This window comes from Pristiophorus japonicus, chromosome 23 (genome assembly GCF_044704955.1).
Source record: "Pristiophorus japonicus isolate sPriJap1 chromosome 23, sPriJap1.hap1, whole genome shotgun sequence".
NCBI classification, from domain to species: domain Eukaryota; kingdom Metazoa; phylum Chordata; class Chondrichthyes; family Pristiophoridae; genus Pristiophorus; species Pristiophorus japonicus.
This window is the reverse complement of record NC_091999.1, coordinates 12,849,367-12,876,876: the sequence shown is the minus strand read 5'-3', so window position 1 is coordinate 12,876,876 and position 27,510 is coordinate 12,849,367. Positions and strand designations below refer to the sequence as shown.

General features: G+C 52.0%; 1 protein-coding gene across 1 annotated transcript; it reads left to right on the top strand.

Moving 5' to 3' along the window:
* Positions 1–11,520: 11,520 nt before the first annotated feature.
* LOC139235622 (zinc finger protein 135-like) lies at positions 11,521–20,944 on the top strand. Its single transcript, XM_070866664.1, has 2 exons — positions 11,521–11,701; positions 19,483–20,944. Exon 2 carries the CDS (start codon positions 19,487–19,489, stop codon positions 20,810–20,812), a length of 1,326 nt encoding a protein of 441 aa, XP_070722765.1. The 5' UTR covers positions 11,521–11,701; positions 19,483–19,486; the 3' UTR covers positions 20,813–20,944.
* The last annotated feature ends 6,566 nt before the right edge of the window (positions 20,945–27,510 follow it).

Below are 27,510 nucleotides of genomic sequence, written 5' to 3'. Positions count from 1 at the left end.
CTCTCCCCCCAATCCTCTCACTCCCCTCCCAATCCTCTCTCTCCTGCCGCAATCCTCTCTTCCCCCACAACCCCCTCAATCCTCTCTCCCCCAACCCTCTCTCTCCACCCCATCCTCTCTCTCCGCTCCCCGAATCCTCTCCCCCCCAAATCTTCTCCCCCCATTCTCCCCCGCCCCTCCAATGCTCTCTCCCCCAGCCCCCACAATCCTCTCTCCCCCTGCCCCCCAATCATCTCTCCCCCCCGCCCCTCCAATCCACTCCCCCCAGCCCCCCCAATCCTCTCTCCCCCTGCCCCCCCATTCTCTCTCCCCCCTGCCCCCCAATACTCTCTCCCCCCCACCCCCTCAATCCTCTCTCCCCCCAATCCTCTCTCTCTCCCCCCAATCCTCTCTCTCCCCCCAATCCTCTCTCTCCCCTCAATCCTCTCTCTCCCCTCCCAATCCTCTCTCTCCCCTGCCAATCCTCTCTCTCCCCTGCCAATCCTCTCTCTCCCACCCCGAATCTTCTCCCCCCATTCTTACCCGCCCCTCCAATCCTCTATCCCCCGCCCCTCCAATCCTCTCTCTCCCTAGCCCCCCCCAATCCTCTCTCCCCCCTGCCCCCAATCCTCTCTTCCCGCTGCCCCCCAAACCTCTCTCCCCCTGCCCCCCAATCCTCTCTCCCCCTGCCCCCCAAACCTCTCTCCCCCTCCTGCCCCCAATCCTCTCTCCCCCCGCCCCTCCAATCCACTCTCCCCCCAGCCCCCCAATCCACTCTCCCCCCCAAACTCCTCAATCCTCTCTCCCCCCAATCCTCTCTCCCCCCCAATCCTCTCTCCCCCCAATCCTCTCTCTCTCTCCCAATCCTCTCTCTCACCCCCCCGCCAATCCTCTCTCTCCCCTCCCAACCCTCTCTCCCCCAATCCTCTCTCTCCACCCCAATCCTCTCTCTCCGCCCCCGCAATCCTCTCTCTCTTTCCGCAATCCTCTCTCTCCCCCTCCCCGAATCCTCTCGCCCCCAAATCTTCTCCCCCCCATTCTCCCCCGCCCCTCCAATGCTCTCTCCCCCAGCCCCCACAATCCTCTCTCCCCCTGCCCCCCAATCGTCTCTCCCCCCTGCCCCTCTAATCCACTCTCCCCCCAGCCCCCCAATCCACTCCCCCCTGCCCCCCAATACTCTCTCCCCCCAGCCCCCTCAATCCTCTCTCCCCCTCCCGCCCCCCAATCGTCTCTCACCCCTGCCCCTCCAATTCACTCTCCCCACAGCCCCCCAATCCTCTCTCCCCCTGCCCCCCCAGTTCTCTTTCCCTGCCCCCCAATACTCTCTCCCCCGCCTCCCAATCCTCTCTTCCCCCCTGCCCCCAATCCTCTCTTCCCCTGCCCCCAATCCTCTCTCCCGTGCCCCCCCAATCTTCTCTCCCCCAATCCTCTCTCTCCCCCCCAATCCTCACTCTCCCCTCCCAATCCTCTCTCTCCTCCCGCAATCCGCTCTCTCCCCTGCCAATCCACTCTCTGCGAATCCTCTCCCCCGCCCCCCGGAATCTTCTCCCCCATTCTCCCCCTTCCCTCCAATCCTCTCTCTCCCCCGCCGCACCAATCCTCTCTCCCCCCCGCTCCCCCAATCCACTCCCCCCAATCATCTCTCCCTCTGCCCCCCAATGCTCTCTCCCCCCCACCTCCAATCCTCTCTCCCCCTGCCCCCCAATTCTCTCTCCCCCCTGCCCCCCAATGCTCTCTCCCCCCCCGCCCCCCAATCCTCTCTCTCCCCTGTCCCTCCAATCCTCTCTCCCCCCAGCCCTCTCAATCCTCTCCCCCCCAGCCCTCTCAATCCTCTCTCCCCGCAATCCTCTCACTCCCCCCTCCCCTCAATCCTCTCACTCCCCCCGCAATCCTGTCTCTGCCCTGCCAATCCTCTCTCTACCCGCCGAATCCTCTCCCCCATTCTCCCCCGCCCCTCCAATCCTCTCTCCCCTGCCCCCCCAATCCTCTCTCTCCCCGCCGAATCCTCTCCCCCATTCTCCTCCGCCCCTCCAATCCTCTCTCCCCTGCCCCCCCAATCCTCTCTCTCCCAATCCTCTCTCTCTCCCCCCAATCCTCTCTCTCCCCTCCCAATCCTCTCTCCCCCCAATCCTCTCTCTCCAGCCCCCAATCCTCTCTCTCCTCCCACAATCCTCTCTCTCCCCTGCCAATCCTTTCTCTCCCCCTCCTCGCCCGGATCCTCTCCCTGCCCCCGAATCTTCTCCGCCCATTCTCCCCCGCCCCTCCAATCCTCTTTCTCCCCCGCCCCTCCAATCCTCTCTCCCCCCTGCCCCCAATCCTAACTCCCCTGCCCCCCCAATCGTCTCTCCCCACAATCCTCTCTTCCCCCCCAACCCCCTCAATCTTCTCTCCCCCAAATCCTCTCTCTCTCCCCCAATCCTCTCTCTCTCCCCCCCAATCCTCTCTCTCTCTCTCCCCCCCAATCCTCTTTTCCCCCCATCCTCTCTCTCCCCTCCCAATCCTCTCTCTCCTCCCGCAATCCTCTCTCCCCCCGCAACCCCCTCAATCCTCTCTCCGCCAATCCTTTCTCTCCCCCGCCAATCCTCTCCCCGCCTCCCCCCTTGAATCCTCTCCCCCCGCCGAATCTTCTCCCCCCATTCTCCCCGTCCCTCCAATCCTCTCTCCCCCCAGCCCCCCAATCCTCTCTCCCCCCCAACCCCCTCAATCTGCTCTCCCCCCCAATCCTCTCTCTCTCTCCCCCCCCCAATCCTCTCGCTCTCCCCCCCCGCCAATCCTCACTCTCTCCATCCCAATCCTCTCTCTCCCCACAATCCTCTCTCCCCTCCCAATCCTCTCTCTTCCCCCCCTCCCCCGCAATCCTCTCTCTCCCCTCCCAATCCTCTCTCTCGCCCCAATCCTCTCTCTCCTCCCGCAATCCTCTCTCTCCCCTGCCAATCCTTTCTCTCCCCCCCCCCCCCCCGCCCGGGTCCTCTCCCTGCCCCTGAATCTTCTCCACCCATTCTCCCCCACCCCTCCAATCCTCTAGCTCTCCCGCCCCTCCAATCCTCTCTCTCCAAGCCACGCTAAACCTCTCTCCCCCCTGCCCCACCAATCCACTCTCCTCCCTGCCCCCCAATCCTCTCTCCCCCCCAGATCCCCCATCCTCAATCCCCCACCCCTCCAATCCTCTCTCCCCCCTGCCCCCCAATTCTCTCTCCCCCCTGCTGCCCAATGCTCTCTCCCCCCTGCCCCCAATCCTCTCTCCCCCTGCCCCCCAATCCTCTCTCCACTGCCCCCCCAATCCTCTCTCCCCCCCAGCCTTCTCAATCCTCTCTCCCCCAATCCTTTCACTCAATCCTCTCACTCCCCCCAATCCTCTCTCTCCCCCGCAATCCTCTCTCCCCCCCAATCCTCTCTCTCCCCCGCAATCCTCTCTCTGCCCCGCAATCCTCTCCCCCCCGCCCCCCCAATCCTCTCTCCCCCTGCCCCCCCAAATCCTCTCTCCCCCTGCCCCCCCAATCTTCTCTCACACCGGCCCCCCCAATCCTCTCCCCCCACCCCCCCAATCCTCTCTCCCCCGCCCCCCAATGCTCTCTCCCCCTTGCCCCCCCAATTCTCTCTCCCCCCTGCCCCCAATGCTCTCTCCCCCCCGCCCCCCAATCCTCTCTCCCCCACCAGCCCCCTAATACTCTCCCCCCAGCCCCCTCAATCCTCTCTCCCCAGCCCCCTCAATCCTCTCTTCCCCCCCCAATCCTCTCTGCCCCGCAATCCTCTCTCCCCCGCCCCCCCAATCCTCTCTCCCCCTGCCCCCCCAAATCCTCTCTCCCCCTGCCCCCCAATCTTCTCTCACACCCGCCCCCTCAATCCTCTCCCCCCACCCCCCCAATCCTCTCTCCCCCGCCCCCCAATGCTCTCTCCCCCTTGCCCCCCCAATTCTCTCTCCCCCCTGCCCCCAATGCTCTCTCCCCCCCGCCCCCCAATCCTCTCTCCCCCCCCAGCCACCTAATACTCTCCCCCCAGCCCCCTCAATCCTCTCTCCCCCCCAGCCCCCTAATACTCTCTCCCCCAGCCCCCTCAATCCGCTCTCCCCCCTGCCCCCCCAATCCTCTCTCCCCCCGCGTACGCGTACCCCCCAATCCTCTCCCTCCCGCGTATCCGCCAATTCTCTCCCCCCACGTACCCCAAAATTATCTTCCTCCCGTGCCCCCCAATTGTCTCCCCCTAGCCCCCCCAATTCTCTCCCCCCGCTCCCCCAATTATCTCTCCCTCTTGCCCCCCCAATCCTCTCTCCCCCCTGCCCCCCAATCCTCTCTCCCCCCCAACCCCCCAATACTATCTCCCCACCCGCTCCCAATCCTCCCTCCCCCCTGCCCCCACAATCCTCCCTCCCCCCTGCCCCCCCAATCCTCTCTCCCCCCGCGCCCCCAATCCTCCCTCCCCCCGCCCCCCCAAACCTCCCTCCCTCCACCCCCCAATCCTCTCTCTCCCCCTGCCCCCCCAATTCTCTCTCCCCCCTACCCCCCCCACAATTCTCTCTCCCCCCCTGCCCCCCCAATTCTCTCTCCCCCCTGCCCCCCCAATTCTCTCTCCCCCCCTGCCCCCCAATTCTCTCCCCCCCCTGCCCCCCAATTCTCTCCCCCTCCGCCCCGCCAATCCTCTCTACCCCCTGCCACCCCAATCCTCTCTACTCCCCCAATCCTCTCTCCCCTTCCCGCCCCCCAATCCTCTGTCTCCCCCTCCCACCCCCCCCAATCCTCTCTCTTCCCTGACCCCCAAGCCTCTCTCCCCCCTGGCCCCCCAATCTTCTCTCCCCCCTGCCCCCAATCCTTTCTACCCCTCCTATCCCCCCAATCCTCTCTACCCCCTGCCCCCCAATCCTCTCTACCCCCTGCCCACCCAATCCTCTCTACACCCCTGCCCCCACAATCCTCTCTACCCCCCTGCCCCCACAATCCTCTCTACCCCCCCTGCCCCCCCAATCCTCGCTATCTCCCTGCCCCCACAATCCTCTCTACCCCCCTGCCCCCCCAATCCTCTCTACCCTCCTGCCCCCCAATCCTCTATATCCCCCTGCCCCCCAATCCTCTATATCCCCTGCCCCCACAATCCTCTCCCCCCTGCCCCCACAATCCTCTATCTGCCCCCACCCCCCAATCTACTCTCCCCCCCAGCCCCCCAATGCTCTCTCCCCCCCACTCCCTAATCCTCCCCCCACCCCCCCCCAATTCCTCATTGCCCCGCAGTATGGAGAAAGAGTCAGACTGAACACCGTGAGCTCAAAGTAATGTGTGACCGTGGTCTTTTATTGCAGGTCTCCAGAGTGCCTCTCCAACCTGTGAAGCTTCCTTAAATATCTGTGCTCCCAAGGGATTATGAGATCTTTTGGGACTCCGGGGGATGAGCCTTCTGGTGGCTGTACAGAGTATATACAAGTCCAGATACATAACAACATTCCCCCAAAGTCAATAGTGTAACTATTTACAATGTGAGTCGATCTGGGGCCATTCTTGCCCTGGTTGCTCGTCTCGGTGTGAAAGCTGGTGTTGTCGAGTCATTTGTTGGGCCCTCGCTGGGCTGCTGTGCAGCTGGCCTTGCTGGGCTGCCTGGTGTGTTGGGCCCTGCAGGGCTGCTGTGGATGATGGGTTCGGCTTCGTGGTCAACCATGGTGCCGGTTGCCACTGGTGTGTGTGTGTTGGGGGATCAAAAAAGGTAGGGTCCAAGGTGGGTTGCTCAGGGTAGTCCGTGAATCTGAGTTTGATTTGGTCCAAGTGTTTCCGGTGAAGGAGTCCATTTGAAAGTTTGACCCCAAACATCTTGCTTCCCTCTTTGGCCACGACAGTGCCAGGAAGCCACTTGGGACCTTGCCCATAATTTAATACAAATACAGGATCATTGACTTCAATCTCGCGTGACACATTTGCGCTATCATGAAATGTACTTTGTTGAAGCCGCCTGCTCTCTACCTGTTCATGTAGATCAGGGTGAACTAACGAGAGCCTTGTCTTAAATGCTCTTTTCATGAGCAGTTCAGCAGGTGGGATCCCAGTGAGTGAGTGGGGTCTCGTGCAGTAGCTAAGCAGGATGCGGGATAGGCGAGTCTGCAGTGAGCCTTCAGTTACCCTCTTCAAGCCTTGCTTGATGGTTTGCACTGCTCTCTCTGCCTGACCATTGGACGCTGGTTTAAACGGGGCAGAAGTGACATGTTTGATCCCATTACGGGTCATAAATTCTTTGAACTCAGCGCTGGTAAAACATGGCCTGTTGTCGCTCACCAGGACATCGGGTAAGCCATGTGTGGCAAACATGGCCCGCAGGCTTTCAGTGGTGGCAGCGGACGTGCTGGCGGACATTATCTCACATTCAATCCACTTGGAGTACACGTCTACAACCAAAGGAACATTTTGCCCAAGAACGGGCCTGCATAGTCGACGTGTAACCTAGACCACGGTTTGGATGGCCAAGACCATAAATTTAGCGGCGCCTCCCTGGGTACATTGCTTAACTGCGAGCATGTATTACATCTGTGAATGCAGGACTCTTAAGTCCGCATCGATGCCGGGCCACCACACATGGGATCTGGCTGTCGCTTTCATCATTACGATGCCTGGATGGATACCATGGAGGTCATTGATGAAGGTGTCTCTGTCTTTCTTGGGGACCACTACTCAATTGCCCCATAGAAGGCAGTCTGCCTGTATAGACATTTCATCTTTGCGCTGTTGGAACGGCTTTATCTCTTCCTGCATTTCCACTGGGACACTGGACCAGCTCCCATGAAGCACACAGCTTTTGACTAGAGATAATAAGGGGTCCTGGCTTGTCCAGGTTTTGATCTGCCGGGCAGTGACGGGTGATTGCTCACTCTCAAATGTTTCCATAACCATGGCTAGATCTGCGGGCTGCGCCATTTCCATCCCGGGGTGGGCAAAGGCAGTCTACTGAGAGCATCGGCGCAGTTTTCTGTGCCTGCCCTGTGGCAGATGGCGTAGTTGTATGTGGACAACGCGAGTGCCCATCTCTGGATGCGGGCCGATGCGCTGATATTTATTCCTTTGCTGCCAGAAAACAGGGATATGAGTGGCTTATGGTCAGTTTCCAATTCAAATTTTAGCCCAAACAGATATTGATGCATTTTCTTTACCCCATAGACACACGCTAACGCTTCTTTTTCAATCATGCTGTAGGCTCTCTCAGCTTTAGACAGACTCCTGGATGTATAAGCAACCAGTTGCAGTTTCCCGAAATCATTGGCTTGTTGCAATACACACCCGACGCCACATGACGACGCATCACATGCTAGTACAAAACGCTTACATGGATCATACAACACAAGCAATTTGTTTGAGCATAACAATTTTCTAGCTTTTACAAAGGCATTTTCTTGGCTTTTGCCCCAAACCCATTCACCCCCTTTTCATAGTAAGACATGTAGTGGTTCTAGCAGGGTGCTGAGACCCGGTAAGAAGTTACCAAAGTAGTTCAAGAGTCCCAGGAACGACCGCAGCTCCGTCACGTTCTGTGGTTTCGGTGTGTTCTCGATTGCCTCCGTCTTCGCGTTGGTGGGACCGACTTCAGTAAACTTTCCCTGTTTCTCTGGAATATCGCCGCCGCTGATCAGATTCCAAACAGGCATCTGTTATAAACAAAAAGACCCTTGTGCGTGTTGATGCAGGTGAGGGCTTTCGATGATTCCTCCAGTTCCTGCGTCATGTAGGTTGAAGTCAGATCCAGCTTCGTGAACGTTTCCTCCAGCCAGAGTTGCAAAGAGGTCGTCGGCTTTTAGAAGTGGGTATTGGTCCTGCAGGGAGTAACGATTCTGATGGTGCCGTCTCCCTTGAGGACTGAGACAATAGGACTGGCCCATTCGCTGAACTCGATCGGTGAGACGATGCCCTCTCTTGGTAGCCGGTCGAGCTCGATTTCTACCCTTTCTCTCATCCTGTACGGTACTGCTCTCGCCTAGTGATGGATGGGTCGTGCCCCCGGAATTAGGTGGATCTGCACTTTTGCTCCTTGAAATTTCCCGAAGCTTGGTTCGAACAGCGAAGGAAATTTGTTTAAGACCTGTGCACATGAAGTGTTGTCAGCGGGCGATAGCGCACGGATGTCGTCCCAGTTCCAGCGTATCTTTCCCAGCCAACTCCTGCCGAGCAGCGTGGGACCATCGCCCGGTACCACCCAGAGTGGTAGCTTGTGCACCGCTCCATCGTTGGAGACCTTTACGGTAGCACTGCCGATTACAGGAATCAGTTCTTTTGTGTAAGTTCTTAGTTTCGTGCGAATTGGAGCTAAGAGGCCTTGAGGCCTTGTTGCACCACAACCTTTCGAAAGTCTTTTTGCCCATGATGGACTGGCTCGCACCTGTGTCCAGCTCCATTGACACCGGGAGTCCATTTAGTTCAACCTTCAGCATTATCGGGGGACAATTCGTGGTGAATGTGTGCACCCCATGTACCTCTGCCTCCTCTATCAGAGGTTCTGTTTCGTTGTGGTCCTCCTTTGCATCGGTGGTTTGCAGGTTTAGCAGGTCTAGTAGCTCGCCTGCACACTCGTTGGAGGTGTCCCATTGTTCCACAGCCCTTGCAAATGTATCCTTTGAAGCGGCATGAATGGAAACGATGATCACCCCCACAGCGCCAACAAGGTGTTAATGACCTTGCATTCATCACTTGACGGTGGACTCTGAGACATCTGCGGACGTGTAGCTGCACGTACGTGTGACCTGCCCTGTTCATTACGATTCGAAAACAACATCACTTTGTTCACTTGTAGTGGCACTTGTGTGTTGAGAGATTTACTTAGTATTGTCACTGGTGGCAATAAACGTCTGGGCTATCGCTATGGCCTTACTCAAGGTTGGGGTCTCTACAGTCAAAAGTTTGTGAAGTATGGTTTCTTGGCCAATGCCAAGTATGATAAAGTCTCTGAGCAGGTGCTCCAAATGTCCTTCAAATTCGCAATGTCCTGCAAGGTGTCTTAGCTCAGCGACATAACTCGCTACTTTCTGGCCTTCAGATCTTTTGTAGGTGTAGAACCGGTACCTCGCCATCAGAACGCTTTCCTTCGGGTTCAAATGCTCCCGAATAGTGTGCACAAATGTTGGTGCCGAACAGACGGTGAGGAGGATCGCTCTATGTTTGGCAGTGCTCGCTTCCTCATCTAGCTCGTTGGCCACGAAGTATTGGTCAAGTCGCTCCACAAAAGTTTCCCAATCATCTCCCTCCAAGAATTTCTCCAGGATGCCCACTGTTCTCTGCATCTTTGGGTTCGCTATCTGTGTCTTGTCACCAGTGTAGTGTATGGAGAAAGAGTCAGACTGAACGCTGTGAGCTCAAAGTAATGTGTGACCTTAGTCTTTTATTGCAGGTCTCCAGAGTGCCTCTCCAACCTGTGAAGCACTCTTAAATACCTGTGATACCAAGAGATTATGAGATCCCTTGGGACTCCGGGGAATGAACCCTCTGGTGGCTGTACAGAGTAAATACAAGTCCAGATACATAACACCAGCCACCCCCCCAATCCTCTCTCTCCCCCCCCCACCCCCCAATCCTCTCTCCCCCCCCACCCCCCCAATCCTCTCTCCCCCTCCACCCCCCAATCCTCTCTCCCCCCCCCACCCCCCCAATCCTCTCTCCCCCTCCACCCTCTCTCCCCTTGCCCCCCCAATCCTCTCTCCTCTGGCACCCCCAATCCTCTCTTCCCTTGCCCCCCAATCCTCTCTCCCCCACCACCCACCAATCTTCTCTCCCCCCCACCACCCACCAATCCTCTCTCCCCCACCACCCACCAATCTTCTCTCCCCCCTACCCCCCCAATCCTCTCTCCCCCCCAATCCTCTCTCCCCCCCACCCCCCCAATCTTCTCTCCCCCCAATCCTCTCTCCCCCCCACCTCCCCAATCCTCTCTCCCCCCCACCTCCCCAATCCTCTCTCCCCCCCACTTCCCCAATCCTCTCTCCCCCCATCTCCCCAATCCTCTCTCCCCCCCACCTCCCCAATCCTCTCACCTCCCCAATCCTCTCTCTCCCCCCAATCCTCTCTCACCCCCAATCCTCTCTCACCCCCATCCCCCCAATCCTCTCTCACCCCCATCCCCCCAATCCTCTCTCACCCCCAATCCTCTCTCACCCCCATCCCCCAATCCTCTCCTCCCCCCACACCTCCAATCCTCTCCCCAATGCCCCAATCCTCTTCCCCCCCACACCTCCAATCCTCTCCCCCCCACACCTCCAATCCTCTCCCCAACGCCCCAATCCTCTCCCCCCCCACACCTCCAATCCTCTCCCCAACGCCACAATCCTCTCCCCCCCCCCCACACCTCCAATCCTCTCCCCAACGCCACAATCTTCTCTCTCTCCCCCCACCCACCATGTGTTATGGGTAACATAAGAATTCAGAGCAGGAGTAGGCCCTACGACCCCTCGAGCCTGCTCCCCCAATCAATAAGATCATGGCTGATCATCGACCTCAACTCCACTTTCCCACCTGATCTCCATATCCTTTGATTTCCCCTCAACTCCAAAGATTTCCCTAGACTCCAAAAAATGATCTCAGCCTTGAATATATTAAGAGACGCAGCATCAAAAGCCCTCTGGAGCAGAGAATTCCAAAAGATTTCCAACCTTGAGTGAAGAAATTCCTCCTCATCTCAGTCATAAATGGCTTACCCCTGATCCTGAGACAATGCCCCCCCTAGTTCTAGACACTCCAGCCAGAGGAAACAGCCTCTCAGCATCTACCCTGTTAATTCCCTTCAGAATCTTGTATGTTTCAATGAGATCACCTCTCATTCTTCTAAACTCTCTCATTATAAGACTGCCCTCTCATCCCAGTAATCAATCTAGTGAGTCTCCATTGCACCATTTCCAATCCTCTCACCCCCCACCCAAGATAAGGAGACCAAAACTGTGCAGAGTACTCCAGCTGTGGTCTCACCAAGACCCTGTATTGAATATATTTAAGGCGGAGATAGACAGCTTTTTGAACGATAAGGGAGTAAAGGGTTATGGGGAGCAGGCAGGGAAGTGGAGCTGAGTGCATGATCAAATCAGTCATAATCTTATTAAATGACGGAGCAGGCTCGAGGGGCCAGGTGGCCTACTCCTGCTCCTATTTCTTATGTTCTTATGTTCTGTACAATTGTAGCAAGACTTCCTTACTCTTATACTCCAACCCCCTTGCAATAAAGGCCATGTCATATGTCTAACTTATTGTTTGCAGACAGTGGAAATTGAGGCCAAGATCAGATCAGCCATGATCTCATCAAATGGTGGAGCAAGCCCGAGGGGCCAAATGGCCTCCTCCTGCTCCTAATTCTTATGTTCTGCACAATTGCAGCAAGACTTCCTTACTTTGACAATCTGAACCCCCTTTGCAACAAAGGACAGCATGCCATGTGCCTAACTTAGCGTTTGCAGGCAGTGAAACTGGAGGCCAAGATCAGATCAGGTCAGCCATGATCTCATTGAATGGCGGAGCAGGCTCAAAGGGGGGGGGGGGCTAGTGTAATTACCCAGTCTGCAGAGCGCGTGGGAAAGCACTCTATCTCGCCGACGTGGGGAAGAGAAAAGTTGCCGCTGGAGAGCGCGCATGCGCCCTGGGGGGGCGCGATCGCGAGCGAGGGAGAGGTGCATGCTGGACGCGAGCCGTTGGTCTGGAGCGGCGGGAGCCGGCATTTAAACTACAAACCCACTTTCAGTCGCTTCTGACTCGGAATGATGGATAAATTGGACTTATTATGAACCGTGAGTTACCTGACGGACCGTTGGAGGCGGCGGCTGGTTGTTTTCTGCTCTCCCCGCCCTCCGCTGCCAGCCAACCTGAGGTGCCGGTGTCATGGCGGCGGTTGGGGGTGTGCGAGGAGGGACACACACACACACACACACACACACAACGTGATTGACGTCGAGCGCCGACCAATAGGAGGCGAGGGAAGGAGCTGGGAGGACCGAGTCGAGCCGCTGGTCCTCCAGCCAATGGGAGCGCGGCGGGGGCGGGATGTTGAGGCTCAGTTGGTGTCAGGGCTCTGGGCAGGCTGGGTGGTGAGTGGTTCAATGCCAATGACCCAAGGTTGCTGTCCGAGACGCTCCGCTCCGCGCTTCGCCAATAAGGCATCGCGCTGTCTGCCTCACCAGCGAAATGCATCGAATGGCGGGAAGTTTCTGTACGTGCGCGGTAGAAACATAGAAAATAGGTGCAGGAGTAGGCCATTCGGTCCTTCGAGCCTGCACCGCCATTCAATAAGATCATGGCTGATCATTCACCTCCTGCTTTCTCTCCATACCCCTTGATCCCCTTAGCCGTAAGGGCCATATCTAACTCCCTCTTGAATATATCTAACGAACTGGTCTCAACAACTTTCTATGGTAGACAATTCCACAGGTTCACAACTCTCTGAGTGAAGAAGTTGCTTCTCATCTCGGTCCGAAATGGCTTACCCCTTATCCTTAGACTGTGACCCCTGGTTCTGGACTTCCCCAACATCGGGAACATTCTTCCTGCATCTAACCTGCCCAGTCCCGTCAGAATTTTATATGTTTCTATGAGATCCCCCTCATCCTTCTAAATTCCCATGAATACAGGCTCAGTCGATCCAGCCTTTCTTCATATATCAGTCCTGCCATCCAGCGAATCAGTCTGGTGAACCTTCGCTGCACTCCCTCAATAGCAAGAATGTCCTTCCTCAGATTAAGAGACCAAAACTGAACACAATATTCCAGGTGTGGCCTCACCAAGGACCTGTACAACTGCAGTAAGACCTCCCTGCTCCTGTACTCAAATCCTCTCGCTATGAAGGCCAACATGCCATTTGCCTTATTCACCGCCTGCTGTACCTGCATGCCTACTTTCAATGACTGATGTACCATGACACCCAGGTCTCGTTGCACCTCCCTTTTTCCTAATCTTTCACCATTCAGGTAATATTCCGCCTTCCTGTTTTTCCCACAAAAGTGAATAACCTCACATTTATCCACATTATACTGCATCTGCCATGCATTTGCCCACTCACCTAACCTGTCCAAGTCACCTTGCAGCCTCTTTGCATCTTCCTCACAGCTCACACTGTCACCCAGCTTAGTGTCATCTGCAAACTTGGAGCTATTACATTCAATTCCTTTGTCTAAATCATTCATTATATTGTGAAGAACTGGGGTCCCAGCACTGAACCTTGCAGTACCCCACTAGTCACTGCCTGTCATTCTGAAAAGGACCCGTTTATTCATACTCTTTGCTTCCTGTCTGCCAATGAGTTCTCTATCCAAGTCAATACATTACCCCCAATACCACGTGCTTTAATGTTGCACACTAATCTCTTGTGTGGGACCTTGTCAAAAGCCTTTTGAAAGTCCAAATACACCACATCCACTGGTTCTCCCTTGTCCACTCTACTCGTTACATCCTCAAAAAAAAATAAGGCACCTTGCTGTCTGCTTCACCAGTGAAATGCATTGAATGGCGGGAAGTTGCTGTATTTGCACGGTAGAAACGAATGAAACACGCCGCAGAAAGTTAAATCTTGTCGTGACAAGCAAGTGTTAACATAAGAACATAAGAATTAGGAACAGGAGTAGACCATCTAGCCCCTCGAGCCTGCTCCGCCATTCAATAAGATCACGGCTGATCTGGTCGTGGACTCAGCTCCACTTACCTGCCCGCTCCCCATAACCCTTAATTCCCTTATTGGTTAAAAATCTGTCTGTCTTTGACTTGGAAACATTCAATGAGCTAGCCTCAACTGCTTCCTTGGGCAGAGAATTCCACAAATTCACAACCCTCTGGGAGAAGAAATTCTTTCTCAACTCGGTTTTAAATTGGCTCCCCCGTATTTTGAGGCTGTGCCCCCTAGTTCTAGTCTCCCCGACCAGTGGAAACAACCTCCCTGCCTCTATCTTCTCTATCCCTTTCATGATTTTAAATGTTTCTATAAGATCACCCCTCATCCTTCTGAACTCCAATGAGTAAAGACCCAGTCTACTCAATCTATCATCATAAGGTAACCCCATCATTTCTGGAATCAGCCTAGTGAATCGTCTCTGTACCCCTTCCAAAGCCAAAGCCAGTATATCCTTCCTTAAGTAAGGTGACCAAAACTGCACGCAGTACTCCAGGTGCGGCCTTACCAATACCTTATACAGTTGCAGCAAGACCTCCCTGCTTTTATACTCCATCCCTCTCGCAATGAAGGCCAACATTCCATTCGCCTTCCTGATTACCTGCTGCACCTGCAAACTAACATTTTGGGACCCCCAGGTCCCTCTGCACCACAGCATGTTGTAATTTCTCCCCATTCAAATAATATTCCCTTTTACTATTTTTTTTCCTAGGTGGATGATCTCACACTTTCAGATATTGTATTCCATCTGCCAAACCTTAGCCCATTCGCTTAACCTATCCAAATCTCCTTGCAGCCTCTCTGAGTCCTCTACACAACCCGCTTTCCCACTAATCTTAGTGTCATCTGCAAATTTTGTTGCACTACACTCTGTCCCCTCTTCTAGGTCATCTATGTATATTGTAAACAGTTGTGGTCCCAGCACTGATCCCTATGGCACACCACTAACCACTGATTTCCAACCGGAAAAGGACCCATTTATCCCGACTCTCTGCTTTCTGTTCGCCAGCCAATTCTCTATCCATGCTAATACATTTCCACTGACTCCGTGTACCTTTATCTTCTGCAGTAACCTTTTGTGTGGCACCTTATCGAATGCCTTTTGGAAATCTAAATACACCACATCCATCGGTACACCTCTATCCACCATGCTCGTTATATCCTCAAAGAATTCCAGTAAGTTAGTTAAACATGATTTCCCTTTCATGAATCCATGCTGCGTCTGCTTGATTGCACTATTCCTATCCAGATGTCCCGCTATTTCTTCCTTAATGATAGTTTCAAGCATTTTCCCCACTACAGATGTTAAACTAACCGGCCTATAGTTACCTGCCTTTTGCCAGATTGACGGAGCCGCTCCAATCGCGTGGTGTGCACAATGGCTGTGGTCTCTCTGACCTCACCTCCTTCCACAAAATGGACCTCTGACCTTCCCAATGCCTGCCCCCAGCCAGGCCTCGGATCTCTTACCACCTCACCGAAGGGCATTGCTCAGCGTCGAGCTTACGGCCTGCATCTCGCCGTAGGCAACTAGACTCATGCAGCAGAGCCTGCTCTCCAGTCGTCTTGGACCCCCTTGCCACTGGACCAAGACCTTGCTCAGAGAAGCCCGTGTGGTAACTGGTGCGTAACGGCCACCCCATGTTAAAAGAACTCACGCACAGGCATCTTCCAACCTTCAGTATGAAGTTCGGGACCTGGAACGTCAGGATCTTCATGGGGCAGGCTGGACCAGAGATCAACTGTTGTGAATGGAAAAAAAATCACAGACTGCACGTGCCCCACTTCCAATCCGGAAAGATTTGCATTTGTATAACACCCTTCACAACATCCCAAATCACTTGACAGCAATAACATACAATCACTGTCGTAATGTAGGAAACACGCCAGCCAATATGTGCACAGTGAGAGATTGTCGAGCAACGTGATCGGAGGCAGAGTTCGGGGCCAGAAGAGACGAGGGCCCAGGGGCAGCACGGGCCAGCCCACACTGGAACAAAAGAAATAGGAGCAGGAGTAGGCCATTTGGCCCCTCGAGCCTGCTCCGCCATTCAATAAGATCGTGGCTGATCTGATCATGGACTCAGCTCCACTTCCCTGCCCGTTCCCCATAACCCTTTACTCCCTTATCAGTCAAAAATCTGTCTATCTCCGCCTTAAATATATTCAATGACCCAGCCTCCACAGCTCTCTGAGGCAGAGAATTCCACAGATTTACAACTCTCTGAAAGAAGAAGTTCCTCCATCTCAGTTTTAAATGGGCAGTCCCTTATTCTAAGACTATGTCCCCTAGTTTTAGTTTCCTCTATCAGTGGAAATATCCTCTCTGCATCCATCTTGTCAAGCCCCCTCATTATCTTATATGTTTTGATAAGATCACCTCTCATTCTTATGAACTCCAATGTGTAGAGGCCCAACCTGCTCAACCTATCTTCATAAGTCAACCCCCTCATCTCCGGAATCAACCGAGTGAACCTTCTCTGAACTGCCTCCAAAGCATGTGTATCCTTTCGTAAATATGGAAACCAAAACTGTACACAGTATTCCAGGTGTGGCCTCACCAATACACTGAATAACTGTAGCAAGACATCCTTGCTTTATATTCCATCCCCTTCACAACGTCCCAAATCACTTTACAGCAATAACATACAATCACTGTTGCAATGTAGGAAACACGCCAGCCAATTTGTGCACAGCAAGCTCCCATAAACAGTAACTTTGACGAAGCAGCAGCGAGAGATTATCGAGCAATGTGATCGGGGCTCAGGAGAGGCGGAACCAGAAGAGGCAAGGGCCCAGGGGCAGCACGGGCCAGCCCACACTGTGATATGTGTGCGCACTGGGTCCGTGCAGCAGAGCTGGTCTCCACTCGTCCTGGTTAACCCTTGCCACTGGACCAAGACCTAGCTCTGTCAAGCCCGTGTGCTGGCTGGTATGCAACGGCCACCCCACGTTAAATAAATCCACGCACAGGCATCTTCCACCCTTCAACATGTAGTTCGGGACCTGGAATGTCGGGTGCATTGAAACACCTGTGAACTCATCCCTTTTTGGTGTGGAAGCAAGTCATCCTCGATACGAGGGACCACCGAAGAAGGAGGGCAGGCTGAGATTGTTCATTATTGTTCTATTGATGTATAGAACCATTTGCTTTTTTCTTTTCTACACACCGAGCAGGATCTCAATCAGCAGAGAGAAGGGTTATTTCAGCTTATCTGCAAGATTCTGTTTTTAGATTCAAAGAAATCCACAACCAATATTTCAGCATCTGTGAGTAACAAGACCCTTTTTATTTCAGTAATTCTTTCGGATGAGACGTTAAACCAAGGCCCTGTTTGTTCTCTCAGGTGGACATAAAAGATCCCATGGCACTATTTCGAAGAAGAGCAGGGGAGTTATCCCAGGTGTCCAGGGGCCAATATTTATCCCTCAATCAACATAACAAAAAACAGATTATCTGGTCATTATCACATTGCTGTGTGTGGGAGCTTGCTGTGCGCAAATTGGCTGCCGTGTTTCCCACATTACAACAGTGACTGCACTCCAAAAGTACTTCGTTGGCTGTAAAGCGCTTTGAGACGTCCGGTGGTCATGAAAGGCGCTATATAAATGTAAGTCTTTTCTTTTTGGTTTACATTCCATTGAGATGAAGAGGTTGGTTGGAGGAGCGGAACAAGAACAGAAAAACTAGGAGCAGGAGTCGGCCATTCGGCCCCTCGAGCTTGCTCCGCCATTCAATGAGATCATGGCTGATATTCGACCTCAACTCCACTTTCCTGCACTGTCCCCATATCCCTTGATTCCTTTAATATCCAAAAATCTATCGATCTCTGCCTTGAATATACTCAAAGACTGAGCCTCCACAGCCCTCTGGGGCAGAGAATTCCAAAGATTCACCACCCTCTGAGTGAAGAAGTTTCTCCTCATCTCAGTCCTAAATGGCCGAGCCCTTATTCTGAGACTGTGACCCCTAGACTCCCAGCCAGAGGAAACACCCTCCCTGCATCTATCCTGTCGAGCCCTGTAAGAATTTTGTATGTTTCAATGAGATCACCTCTCATTCTTCTAAACTCGAAAGAATATCGGCCTAGTCTGCTCAATCTCTCCTCGTAGGACAATCCCCCCATCCCAGGAATCAGTCTGGTGAACCTTCATTGCACTCCCTCTATGGCAAGTATATCCTTCCTTGGGTAAGGAGACCGACACTGTGCACAATACTCCAGGTGTGGTCTCACCAGGGCCCGATATAATCGCAGTAAGACATCTTTACTCTTAGACTCAAATCCTCTTGTAACAAAGGCCAACATACCATTTGCTTTCTTAATCACTTGCTGTACCTGCATGTTAACTTTCAGTGATTGGTGTACAAGGGCACCCAGGTCCCTCTGAACACCAACATTTTCTTGTCTCTAACCATTTAAAAAAATACTTTGCTTTTCTATTTTTCCTACCAAAGTGGATAACTTCACATTTCTCCACATTATGGGCCCAAGTTTCCACGTGATTTGCGCCTGATTTTTAGGAGCAACTGGTGGAGAACGGACTATCTTAGAAATCGCAATTCTCCACATTTTTTTTTCTGCAGTTCTAGTCAGGTTGAACAGTTCCACTTTGGAACAGAATTTTTTTTTCAAAAGGGGGCGTGTCCGGCCACTGATGCCTGATTTCAAAGTTTCCACAGTGAAAACGTACTCCAAACTAACTTAGAATGGAGCAAGTGAAGATTTTTGTAGAAAATCAGGTGCAGGTTACAAATTAGGCGTCCAGAACGAGGTATGGGGGGGGGAAGGGAAGTCATTAAATTCTATAATAAATCCTTATTTATACTTATACAAATATTATACAAATAAATCCAACCTGAATAAACATTTATAAGCAAAGAAAGGATTAAATAAACCATCTTCCTACCTGTGTGAAAGTGCTTCAGCCACAGAGAATGCTGCAGTCAGCCTCACAAGTTGAGGCGCCCGTTCGTTCCCGCGGTGGGGGGGGGAGGAGGCGCCCGTTCGTTCCCGCGGGGGGGGGGGGGGAGGAGGCGCCCGTTCGTTCCCGCGGTGGGGGGGGGAGGAGGCGCCCGTTCGTTCCCGCGGTGGGGGGGGGAGGAGGCGCCCGTTCGTTCCCACGGGGGGGGGCAGGAGGCGCCCGTTCGTTCCCGCGGGGGGGGGGAGGAGGCGCCCGTTCGTTCCCGCGGGGGGGGGGGGGAGGAGGCGCCCGTTCGTTCCCGCGGGGGGGGGGGGAGGAGGCGCCCGTTCGTTCCCGCTGGGGGGGAGGAGGCGCCCGTTCGTTCCCGCGGGGGGGCGGGGAGGAGGAGACAGTGAGAAGGCTGCAAGAAGCCTCAGTGCTAATGTGCTGATGGCAATGTGCTTTTATTAAAAAATGTTCAAAAATTAAACAGCTACAAAGAACTACAAAAATGGCCGAGTGCCAATGTTTCCTTCACGCTGCGCGTGCGCGAATGCTCCAACGCGCACGCGCAGTGTTGCCGGCAGGAAAAAAACTAATTCAAATGGTACCCGCCCCCTCCCACTTACAAAATCAGCGCGAGTGTACGCTCCGCCCCCCTGGGCGCCGCGCCAAACAGACAAGGAGCTGCAAAGCGCTCCAGAATCATGCGTTTTTTTTCCGGCGCCATTTTAGGCGCGAAAAACGGGCGCCCAGCTCGGAGGGGCGCCCGTTTTTTATCGTGTGGAAACTTGGGACCTATATTCCATTTGCCATGTTCTTGCCCACTCACTCAGCCTGTCTATATCTGCTTGGAGCCTCTTTGCATCCTCCTCACAACTTACATTCCCACAGTGAGGATGGAGGCAGAGTGAGAGGGATGGAGGATTTACAGCTTTAGAGAGACAAGAGAAGAACGAATGTTCCAGAGAAACTACAACTGATTGTTCTGAATTTCTATTCTGTACTTAGAATAATGACAGATCTGACAGAGTCACTCGATTCATCAGGACCTGAATACCATCGGCCTTTGAATGCAGAAAGAGAAATGTTTGTCTGTTCTGTCTGTGGGAAAAGATTTCAAACTTCACTAAGGTTGGAAAAGCACCGAGAGACACACAGCCGAGGGAGAGTGTTCCAGTGCACTGCCTGTGGAAAGAGCTTTAACCAGTTACACAGCCTGAAAAAACATCGCACCATTCATAGCGGGGAGAAACCGTACACGTGTTCTGTGTGTGGACGAGGCTTCAACCAATCATCCAACCTGGAGAGACACCGGTTCACTCACACCGGGGATCAGCCATGTAAATGTGGGGACTGCGGGAAGGGATTCAGTTACCCGTCTGAGCTGGAAAACCACCAGCGCAGTCACACCGGGGAGAGGCCGTTCGCCTGCTCCGTGTGTGGGAAGGGATTTGCTCAGTCGTCGGCCCTGGTGACACACCAGCGAATTCACACCGGGGAGAGGCCTTTCACCTGCTCTGTGTGCGAGAGAAGATTCACTCAGTCGTCCTCCCTGCTGACGCACCGGCGGGTTCACTCCGGGGAGAAGCTGTTCAAGTGCTGTGTTTGCGGGAAGGGCTTTGCTCAGTCGGCCCACCTGCTGAGACACCAGCGAGTGCACACCGGGGAGAGGCCGTTCGCCTGCTCGGTGTGCGGGAGGGGGTTCGCTCAGCCGTCCAATCTCCAGACGCACCAGCGGGTTCACACCGACGAGAGACCTTTCCGGTGCCCTGACTGCGGGAAGAGCTTCAAGAGCCCCGGCGAAGTGAGGATCCACCGGCAGACTCACACCGGAGAGAGGCCCTTCGGCTGCTCCCACTGCGGGAAGCGGTTCGGGCAGTCCAGCGACCTGCTGAAGCACCAGAGCGTCCACAGCGGGGAGAGGCCGTTCACCTGCTCCGTGTGCGGGAAGGGGTTCACTCAGTCGTCCACCCTGCTGACTCACCAGCGAGTTCACACTGGGGAGAAGCCGTTCACCTGCTCTGAGTGCGGGAAGAGATTCGTTCGCGCCTCCAACCTGCTGAAACACCGGCGAGTTCACACCGACACCAAACCCTTTAAGTGCCCCGACTGCGGGAAGAGTTTCAAAAGCTCCGAGGCACTGATGATCCACCAGCCCATTCACACTGACGAGAGGCCGTTCCGGTGCACCCGCTGCGCCAAGAGGTTCAAGCAGCTGTCCAACCTGCTGAGACACCAGCGAGTTCACTCTGGGGAGAGGCCGTTCACCTGCTCCGCGTGTGGGAAGGGATTCACTTGTTCTTCCAACCTGCTGAGACACCAGAGAGTTCACACATGACTGCAGGGTTGTATTCTGCTGTTATTGCTGCTGTTAATCACATCCAGCACTGAATCGTGTTCATTCTGACATTGGGGTTCATTTCTGCTGATCGTAACCCCTATAACTGGGCTGGGCTTTAACCTTCTGCATGAATGCCAAATAAATTTGTTATAAACAGCTGAATTTTAGGCTTTTCTGATTTTGGGGCGATAATGGCGGCGGGGCAGGAAAGTTAGCGGGCAGGAATAGTTTGCGCTTTGGTATTTAAGTTTGGGCATCTGGGTCCTGCGTCAGGAGGTGCAGCACTAAGGGAGGTGTTGTACAGCTCCCTTGGCGCAAGGAAGGGAAACTCCCGAGCTAAGGAGCCGAGCCATGAGCGCTCCGAGAATGGTACGGGGGGAGGGCAAGGGGAACCTAAAAACAAACCCCACAAAAACATTGCCCATACCACCGCAACACAAATCGCACGGAAAATTGAAAGAAAAAACACTCGCACTTACTTTTAGAGTCTATTACCTTCCTCTCCACCATCGGGATTGTGGGACTGCTCTGATTTCCCAGGCGATCATTGTGGGCGCATTTCCGGGCGGACGGGTCAGGCAAGACTCAAAACTCGGGCCATTGTCGCAACCAGGGGCGTTGCACACCTGGCGCAGCTCATGCAGATGGTGCTGCTCAGTGCCGCTGTAAAACCAGACTGGAGGATCGCAGCCAGGCACTGGAGACCTGAACGCCGCCTTTCCCACCACTCCAGGGCGAAACCCGGAGCGCAAAGGACCAGAAAATCCCAGCCCAGTGTCTTCAATCGTGACTGTCTTCCAGATAAAACGAGAACTGCTGCTGTGTCCCTTTTAAGAGCCGTCACCTGCGATCTTTTCCCTTGATTTAGGGACACTCGGCTACAAATATTTTACAGTAAAATAATTATCTTTTGACATCAATCTCAAACGAATCTCAGTGTAAGAACTACATTTCAGTGCTCTGTGCTACAAAAAGGGAGTATGAAAAGATACTTGCAAGTGACATCAAAATTATCAAAGAATCTTTACAATTATATTAGGAAAAAGAGGGCAGTCAGGAGCAATGTTGGCCCCTGAAAAACTGAAAGCGGTGATACTGTTGATAAGGAAATGGTGGACATATTGAATAATTAGTTTGCGTCAGTATTTACAGTAGAGGACGACGATAGCATGCCGGAAATCCGAAGGAGTCTAATATTGAATCAGGGACTCAATACAATTAACATAAGTAAAATAACAGTAATGAAGAAAATAATGGGACTGAAGAGCAACAAATCCCCAGGACCAGATGGTTTGCATCTCAAGGTTTTAAACGAAGTAGGTGAGCACATTGCAGATGCCCTAACTATAATCTTCCAAAGCTCTCTCAGGAACTGATTGGAAAATTGCGCATGTCCCTCCGCTATTTCAGAAGGACGAGAGAGGGAAATCAAGGAATTATAGACCAGTTAGCCTCACATCTGTTGGTGGGAAATTACTAGAGTCTAAAATTAAGGATAGGGTGACTGAACACCTCGAACATTTTCAGTTGATCAGAGAGAGTCAGCATGGATTTGTGAAAGGTACGTCATCCCTGACAAACCTGATCGAAGTTTCTGAGGAGGTGACCTTTATCATTGTTGTTGCCAAATTAAGTTAATCTAGGGGTTAAGTCAAGTCAGGAGAGCTCGCACACATGGTATGCTCCTGTGCTATGTGGGAACTCGGGGATGCTTCCAGTGTCCCTGCCGACTACACGTGCGGGAACTGTATCCTCCTGACAGACTGCATTGCGGCACTGGAGCTGCAAGTGGATTCACTCTGGAGCATCCACGATGCTGTGAATGCCGTGAATAGCACGTTTAGTGAGTTGGTCTTACCGCAGGTAAATGTTACACAGACAGATAGGGAATGGGAGACCAACAGGAAGAGCAGTGGAAGGAAGGTAGTGCAGGGGTACACCGTTTTGGGTACTGTTGGGGGGGGGATGACTGATCAGGGGAGGGCAGCAGCAGCCAAGTCCATGGCACCGTGGGTGGCTCTGCTGCACAGGAGGGCAGGAAAAAGAGTGGGAGAGCTAGAGAGGTAGGGGATTCTATTCTTAGGGGAATAGATAGATGTTTCTGCGGCCGCAATCGAGACTCCAGGATGGTATGTTGCCTCCCTGGTGCAAGGGTCAAGATGTCTCTGAGCGGGTGCAGGACATTCTGAAAAGGGAGGGTGAACAGCCAGTTGTCGTGGTGCACATAGTTACCAACGATATAGGTAAAAAATGGGATGAAGTCCTACAAGGTGAATTTAGGGAGCTAGGAGTTTAAAAAGTAGGACCTCAAAGGTAATAATCTCAGGATTGCTATCTGTGGCACGTGCGAGTCAGAGTACGATCGCAGGATAGCTCAGATGCATACGTGGCTTGAGGAGCGGTGCAGAAGGGAGGGATTCAAATTTTAGGGTCATTGGAACCAATGTCCTAGGGGAAGTGTTTGCTAGTGCTGTTGGGGAGAAGTTAAACTAATATGGCAGGGGGATGGGAACCTATGCAGGGAGACAGAGGGAAGTAGAATGGGGGCAGCAGCAAAAGATAGAAAGAAGAAAAGTAAAAGTGGAGGGCAGAAAAACCCAAGGCAAAAATCAAAAAGGGACACATTACAGCAAAATTATAAAGGGGTAAAGTGTGTAAAAAAACAAGCTTGAAGGCTCTGTGTTTCAATGCGAGGAGTATTCGTAATAAGGTGGATGAATTAACTCCACAGGCAGCAATTAATGAATATGATATAATTGGCATCACGGAGACATGGCTCCAGGGTGACCAAGGCTGGGAACTGAACATCCAGGGGTATTCAACATTCAGGAAGGATAGACAGAAAGGAAAAGGAGGTGGGGGTAGCGTTGCTGGTGAAAGAGGAAATTAACGCAATAGTAAGGAAGGACATTAGCTTGGATGATGTGGAATCTATATGGGTGGAGCTGCGGAATACCAAAGGGCAGAAAACGCTAGTGGGAGTTGTGTACAGACCAGCAAACAATAGTAGTGAGGTTGGGGACAGCATGAAACAAGAAATTAGGGATGCATGCAATAAAGGTACAGCAGTTATCGTGGGCGACTTTAATCTACATATAGATTGGGCTAACCAAACTGGTAGTAATACGGTGGAGGAGGATTTCCTGGAGTGTATCAGGGATGGTTTTCTAGACCAATATGTTGAGGAACCAACTAGAAGGCTGGCCATCCTAGACTGGGTGATGTGTAATGAGAAAGGAATAATTAGCAATCTTGTTGTGTGAGGCCCCTTGGGGAAGAGTGACCATAATATGGTAGAATTCTTTATTAAGATGGAGAGTGACACAGTTAATTCAGAGACTTAAGGTCCTGAACTTAAGGAAAGGTAACTTCGATGGTACGAGATGTGAATTGGCTAGAATAGACTGGCAAATGATACTTAAAGGGTTGATGGTGGACAGGCAATGGCAAAAATTTAAAGATCACATGGATGAACTTCAACAATTGTACATCCCTGTCTGGAGTAAAAATAAAACGGGGAAGGTGGCTCAACCGTGGCTAACAAGGGAAATTAAGGATAGTGTTAAATCCAAGGAAGAAACAGAGGGTCTAGTGAGAAGGAGGAACTGAAGGAAATTCTTATTAGGTGGGAAATTGTGTTAGGGAAATTGATGGGATTGAAGGCCGATAAATCCCTGGGGCCTGATAGTCTGCATCCCAGAGTACTTAAGGAAGTGGCCCTAGAAATAGTGGATGCATTGGTGATCATTTTCCAAGAGTCTATAGACTATGGATCAGTTCCTATGGACTGGAGGGTAGCTAATGTAACACCACTTTTTAAAAAAGGAAGGATAGAGAAAACAGGTAATTAGCCTGACATCGGTAGTGGGGAAAATATTGGAATCAATTATTAAAGATGAAATAGCAGTACATTTGGAAAGCAGTGACAGGATCGGTCCAAGTCAGCATGGATTTATGAAAGAGAAATCATGCTTGACAAATCTTCTAGAATTTTTTGAGTAGTAGTAGAATGGACAAGAGAAAACCAGTGGATGAGTGTATTTGGACTTTCAAAAGGCTTTTGACAAGGTCCCACACAAGAGATTGGTGTGCAAAATTAAAGCACATGTTATTGGGGGTAATGTACTGACGTGGATAGAGAACTGATTGGCAGACAGGAAGCAGAGTGTCTAGATAAACGGGTCCTTTTCAGAATGGCAGGCAGTGACTAGTGGGGTGCCGCAAGGTTCAGTGCTGGGACTCCAGCTATTTATAATATGCATTAATGATTTCGATGAAGGAATTGAGTGTAATATCTCCAAGTTTGCAGATGACACTAAGCTGGGTGGCGGTGTGAGCTGTGAGGAGGACGCTAAGAGGCTGCAGGGCGACTTGGACAGGTTAGGTGAGTGGGCAAATGCATGGCAGATGCGGTATAATGTGGATAAATGTGAGGTTATCCACTTTCGGAGCAAAAACACAAAGGCAGAATATTATCTAAATGGCGGCAGATTAGGAAAAAGGGAGGTGCAACGAGGCCTGGGTGTCATGGTACATCAGTCATTGAAAGTTGGCATGCAGATATAGCAGGCGGTGAAGAAGGCAAATGGTATGTTGGCCTTCATAGCTAGGGGATTTGAGTATAAAAGCAGGGAGGTCTTACTGCAGTTGTACAGGGCCTTGGTGAGGCCCCACCTGGATTATTGTGTTCAGTTTTGGTCTCCTAATCTGAGGAAGGACATTCTTGCTATTGAGGGAGTGCAGCGAAGGTTCACCAGACTGATTCCCGGGATGGCAGGACTGACATATGAGGAGAGACTGGATCGACTGGGCCTGTATTCACTGGAGTTTAGAAGGATGAGAGGGGATCTCATAGAAACATATAAAATTCTGACGTGACTGGACAGGTTAGATGCAGGGCAAGTCCAGAACCTGAGGACACAGTCTAAGGATAAGGGGTAAGCCATTTAGGACTGAGATGAGGAGAAACCTCTTCACTCAGAGAGTTGTTAACCTGTGGAGTTCCCTACCGCAGAGACTTGTTGATGCCAGTCCATTGGATATATATTCAAGAGGGAGTTAGATATGGCCCTTATGGCTAAAGGGATCAAGGGGTATGGAGAGAAAGCAGGTAAGGGGTACTGAGGTGAATGATCAGCCATGATCATATTAAATGGTGGTGCAGGCTCAAAGGGCCGAATGGCCTACTCCTGCACCTATTTTTTATGTTTCTAAAGTAGTCAGCAGGGGAATGTCTATGAATGTTATTTATATGGACTTCCAAAAGGCATTTGATAAAGAACCACTTAAGAGAGTGTTAGCTAAGGTAGAAACACATGAAACTGAGGGTAAATTATTGACATGGTTTGGAGATTGGCTGAGCGCCAGGAGACAGGCAGTAGGGATAAAGGGTAGGTATTCTAATTGGCAGGCTGTGAGTAGTGGAGTCCCACAGGGACCTGTGTTGGGGCCTCAGCTATTCACAGTATTTATCAACAACTTAGGTGATGGCACAGAAAGACATATATCCAAATTTGCCAATGACACAAATAGGCAGCAATGAAGACAGCATCTACAAAGGGATATTGATAGATTAATTCAATGGGCAAAACTGACAACCGGATTTCAATGTAGGCAAATGTGAGGTCATCCACTTTGGACCTAAAAAGATAGAACATGGTACTTTCTAAATGGTGAAAAGCTAAAAACAAAGCGACTTAGAGGTCCAGATACATATAGAAACAGAAATTTACAGCGCAGAAAGAAGCCATTTCGGCCTATCGTGTCCGCGCCGCCCGACAAAGAGCCGCACGGCCCTCGGTCAGCAGCCCTGAAGGTTACATATAAACCAATGAACAATGGAGGAAAGGTAAAGAGCACCCGGGCCAACCAGTCCACCCCACACAACTGCAACATCCCTTGCACCGAAACATTCTACACTCCACCCCAACTGGAGCCATGTGATGATCTGGGAGAGGCAAAAACCAGATAAAAACCCAGGCCAATTGGAGGGAAAAAAACAGGGAAAATTCCTCTCCAACCCATCCAGGCGAGCGAACCTAGTCCAGGAGATCACCCTGGCCGTATTCGATTCCCTGACTTGAACAGGTACAGAAAATAATCAAAAAGGATAATGGAATACTGGCTTTTATATCTAGAAGACTAGAATACAAGGGGGTTGAAGTTATACAAAATCCTGGTTAAACCACACCTTATGAAGGATATATTGGCCTTGGGAATGCAGCATAGGTTTATCAGAATGATACTAAGCTTAATTAAAGGAGACTATGAAGGTATGAGGGCAGAATTGGGTAAAGTAGACTGGGAAAATAGAGTAAAGTGTAGGACGGTTGATGAGCAGTGGTGTACATTTAAGGAGATATTTCACAACTCTCAAGAGAAATATGTTCCAGTGAGGAGGAAAGGGTGCAAGAGAAAAGATAGCATCCGTGGCTAACTAAAGAAATAAAGGTCGGTATTCAATTAAAAACAAGGGCATACAAACTGACCAAAACTAGTGGGGGGACAGAAGACTGGGAAGCTTTTAAAAGCCAGCAAAGAATGACTAAGAAAGGGAAGATGGACTATGAAAGTAAACTAGCACAAAATATAAAAACATAGCAAAAGGGATGGTTTTCCAGACCAATATGTCAAGGAACCAACTAGGGGGGAGGCCATCTTAGACTGGGTGTTGTGTAATGAGAGAGGATTAATTA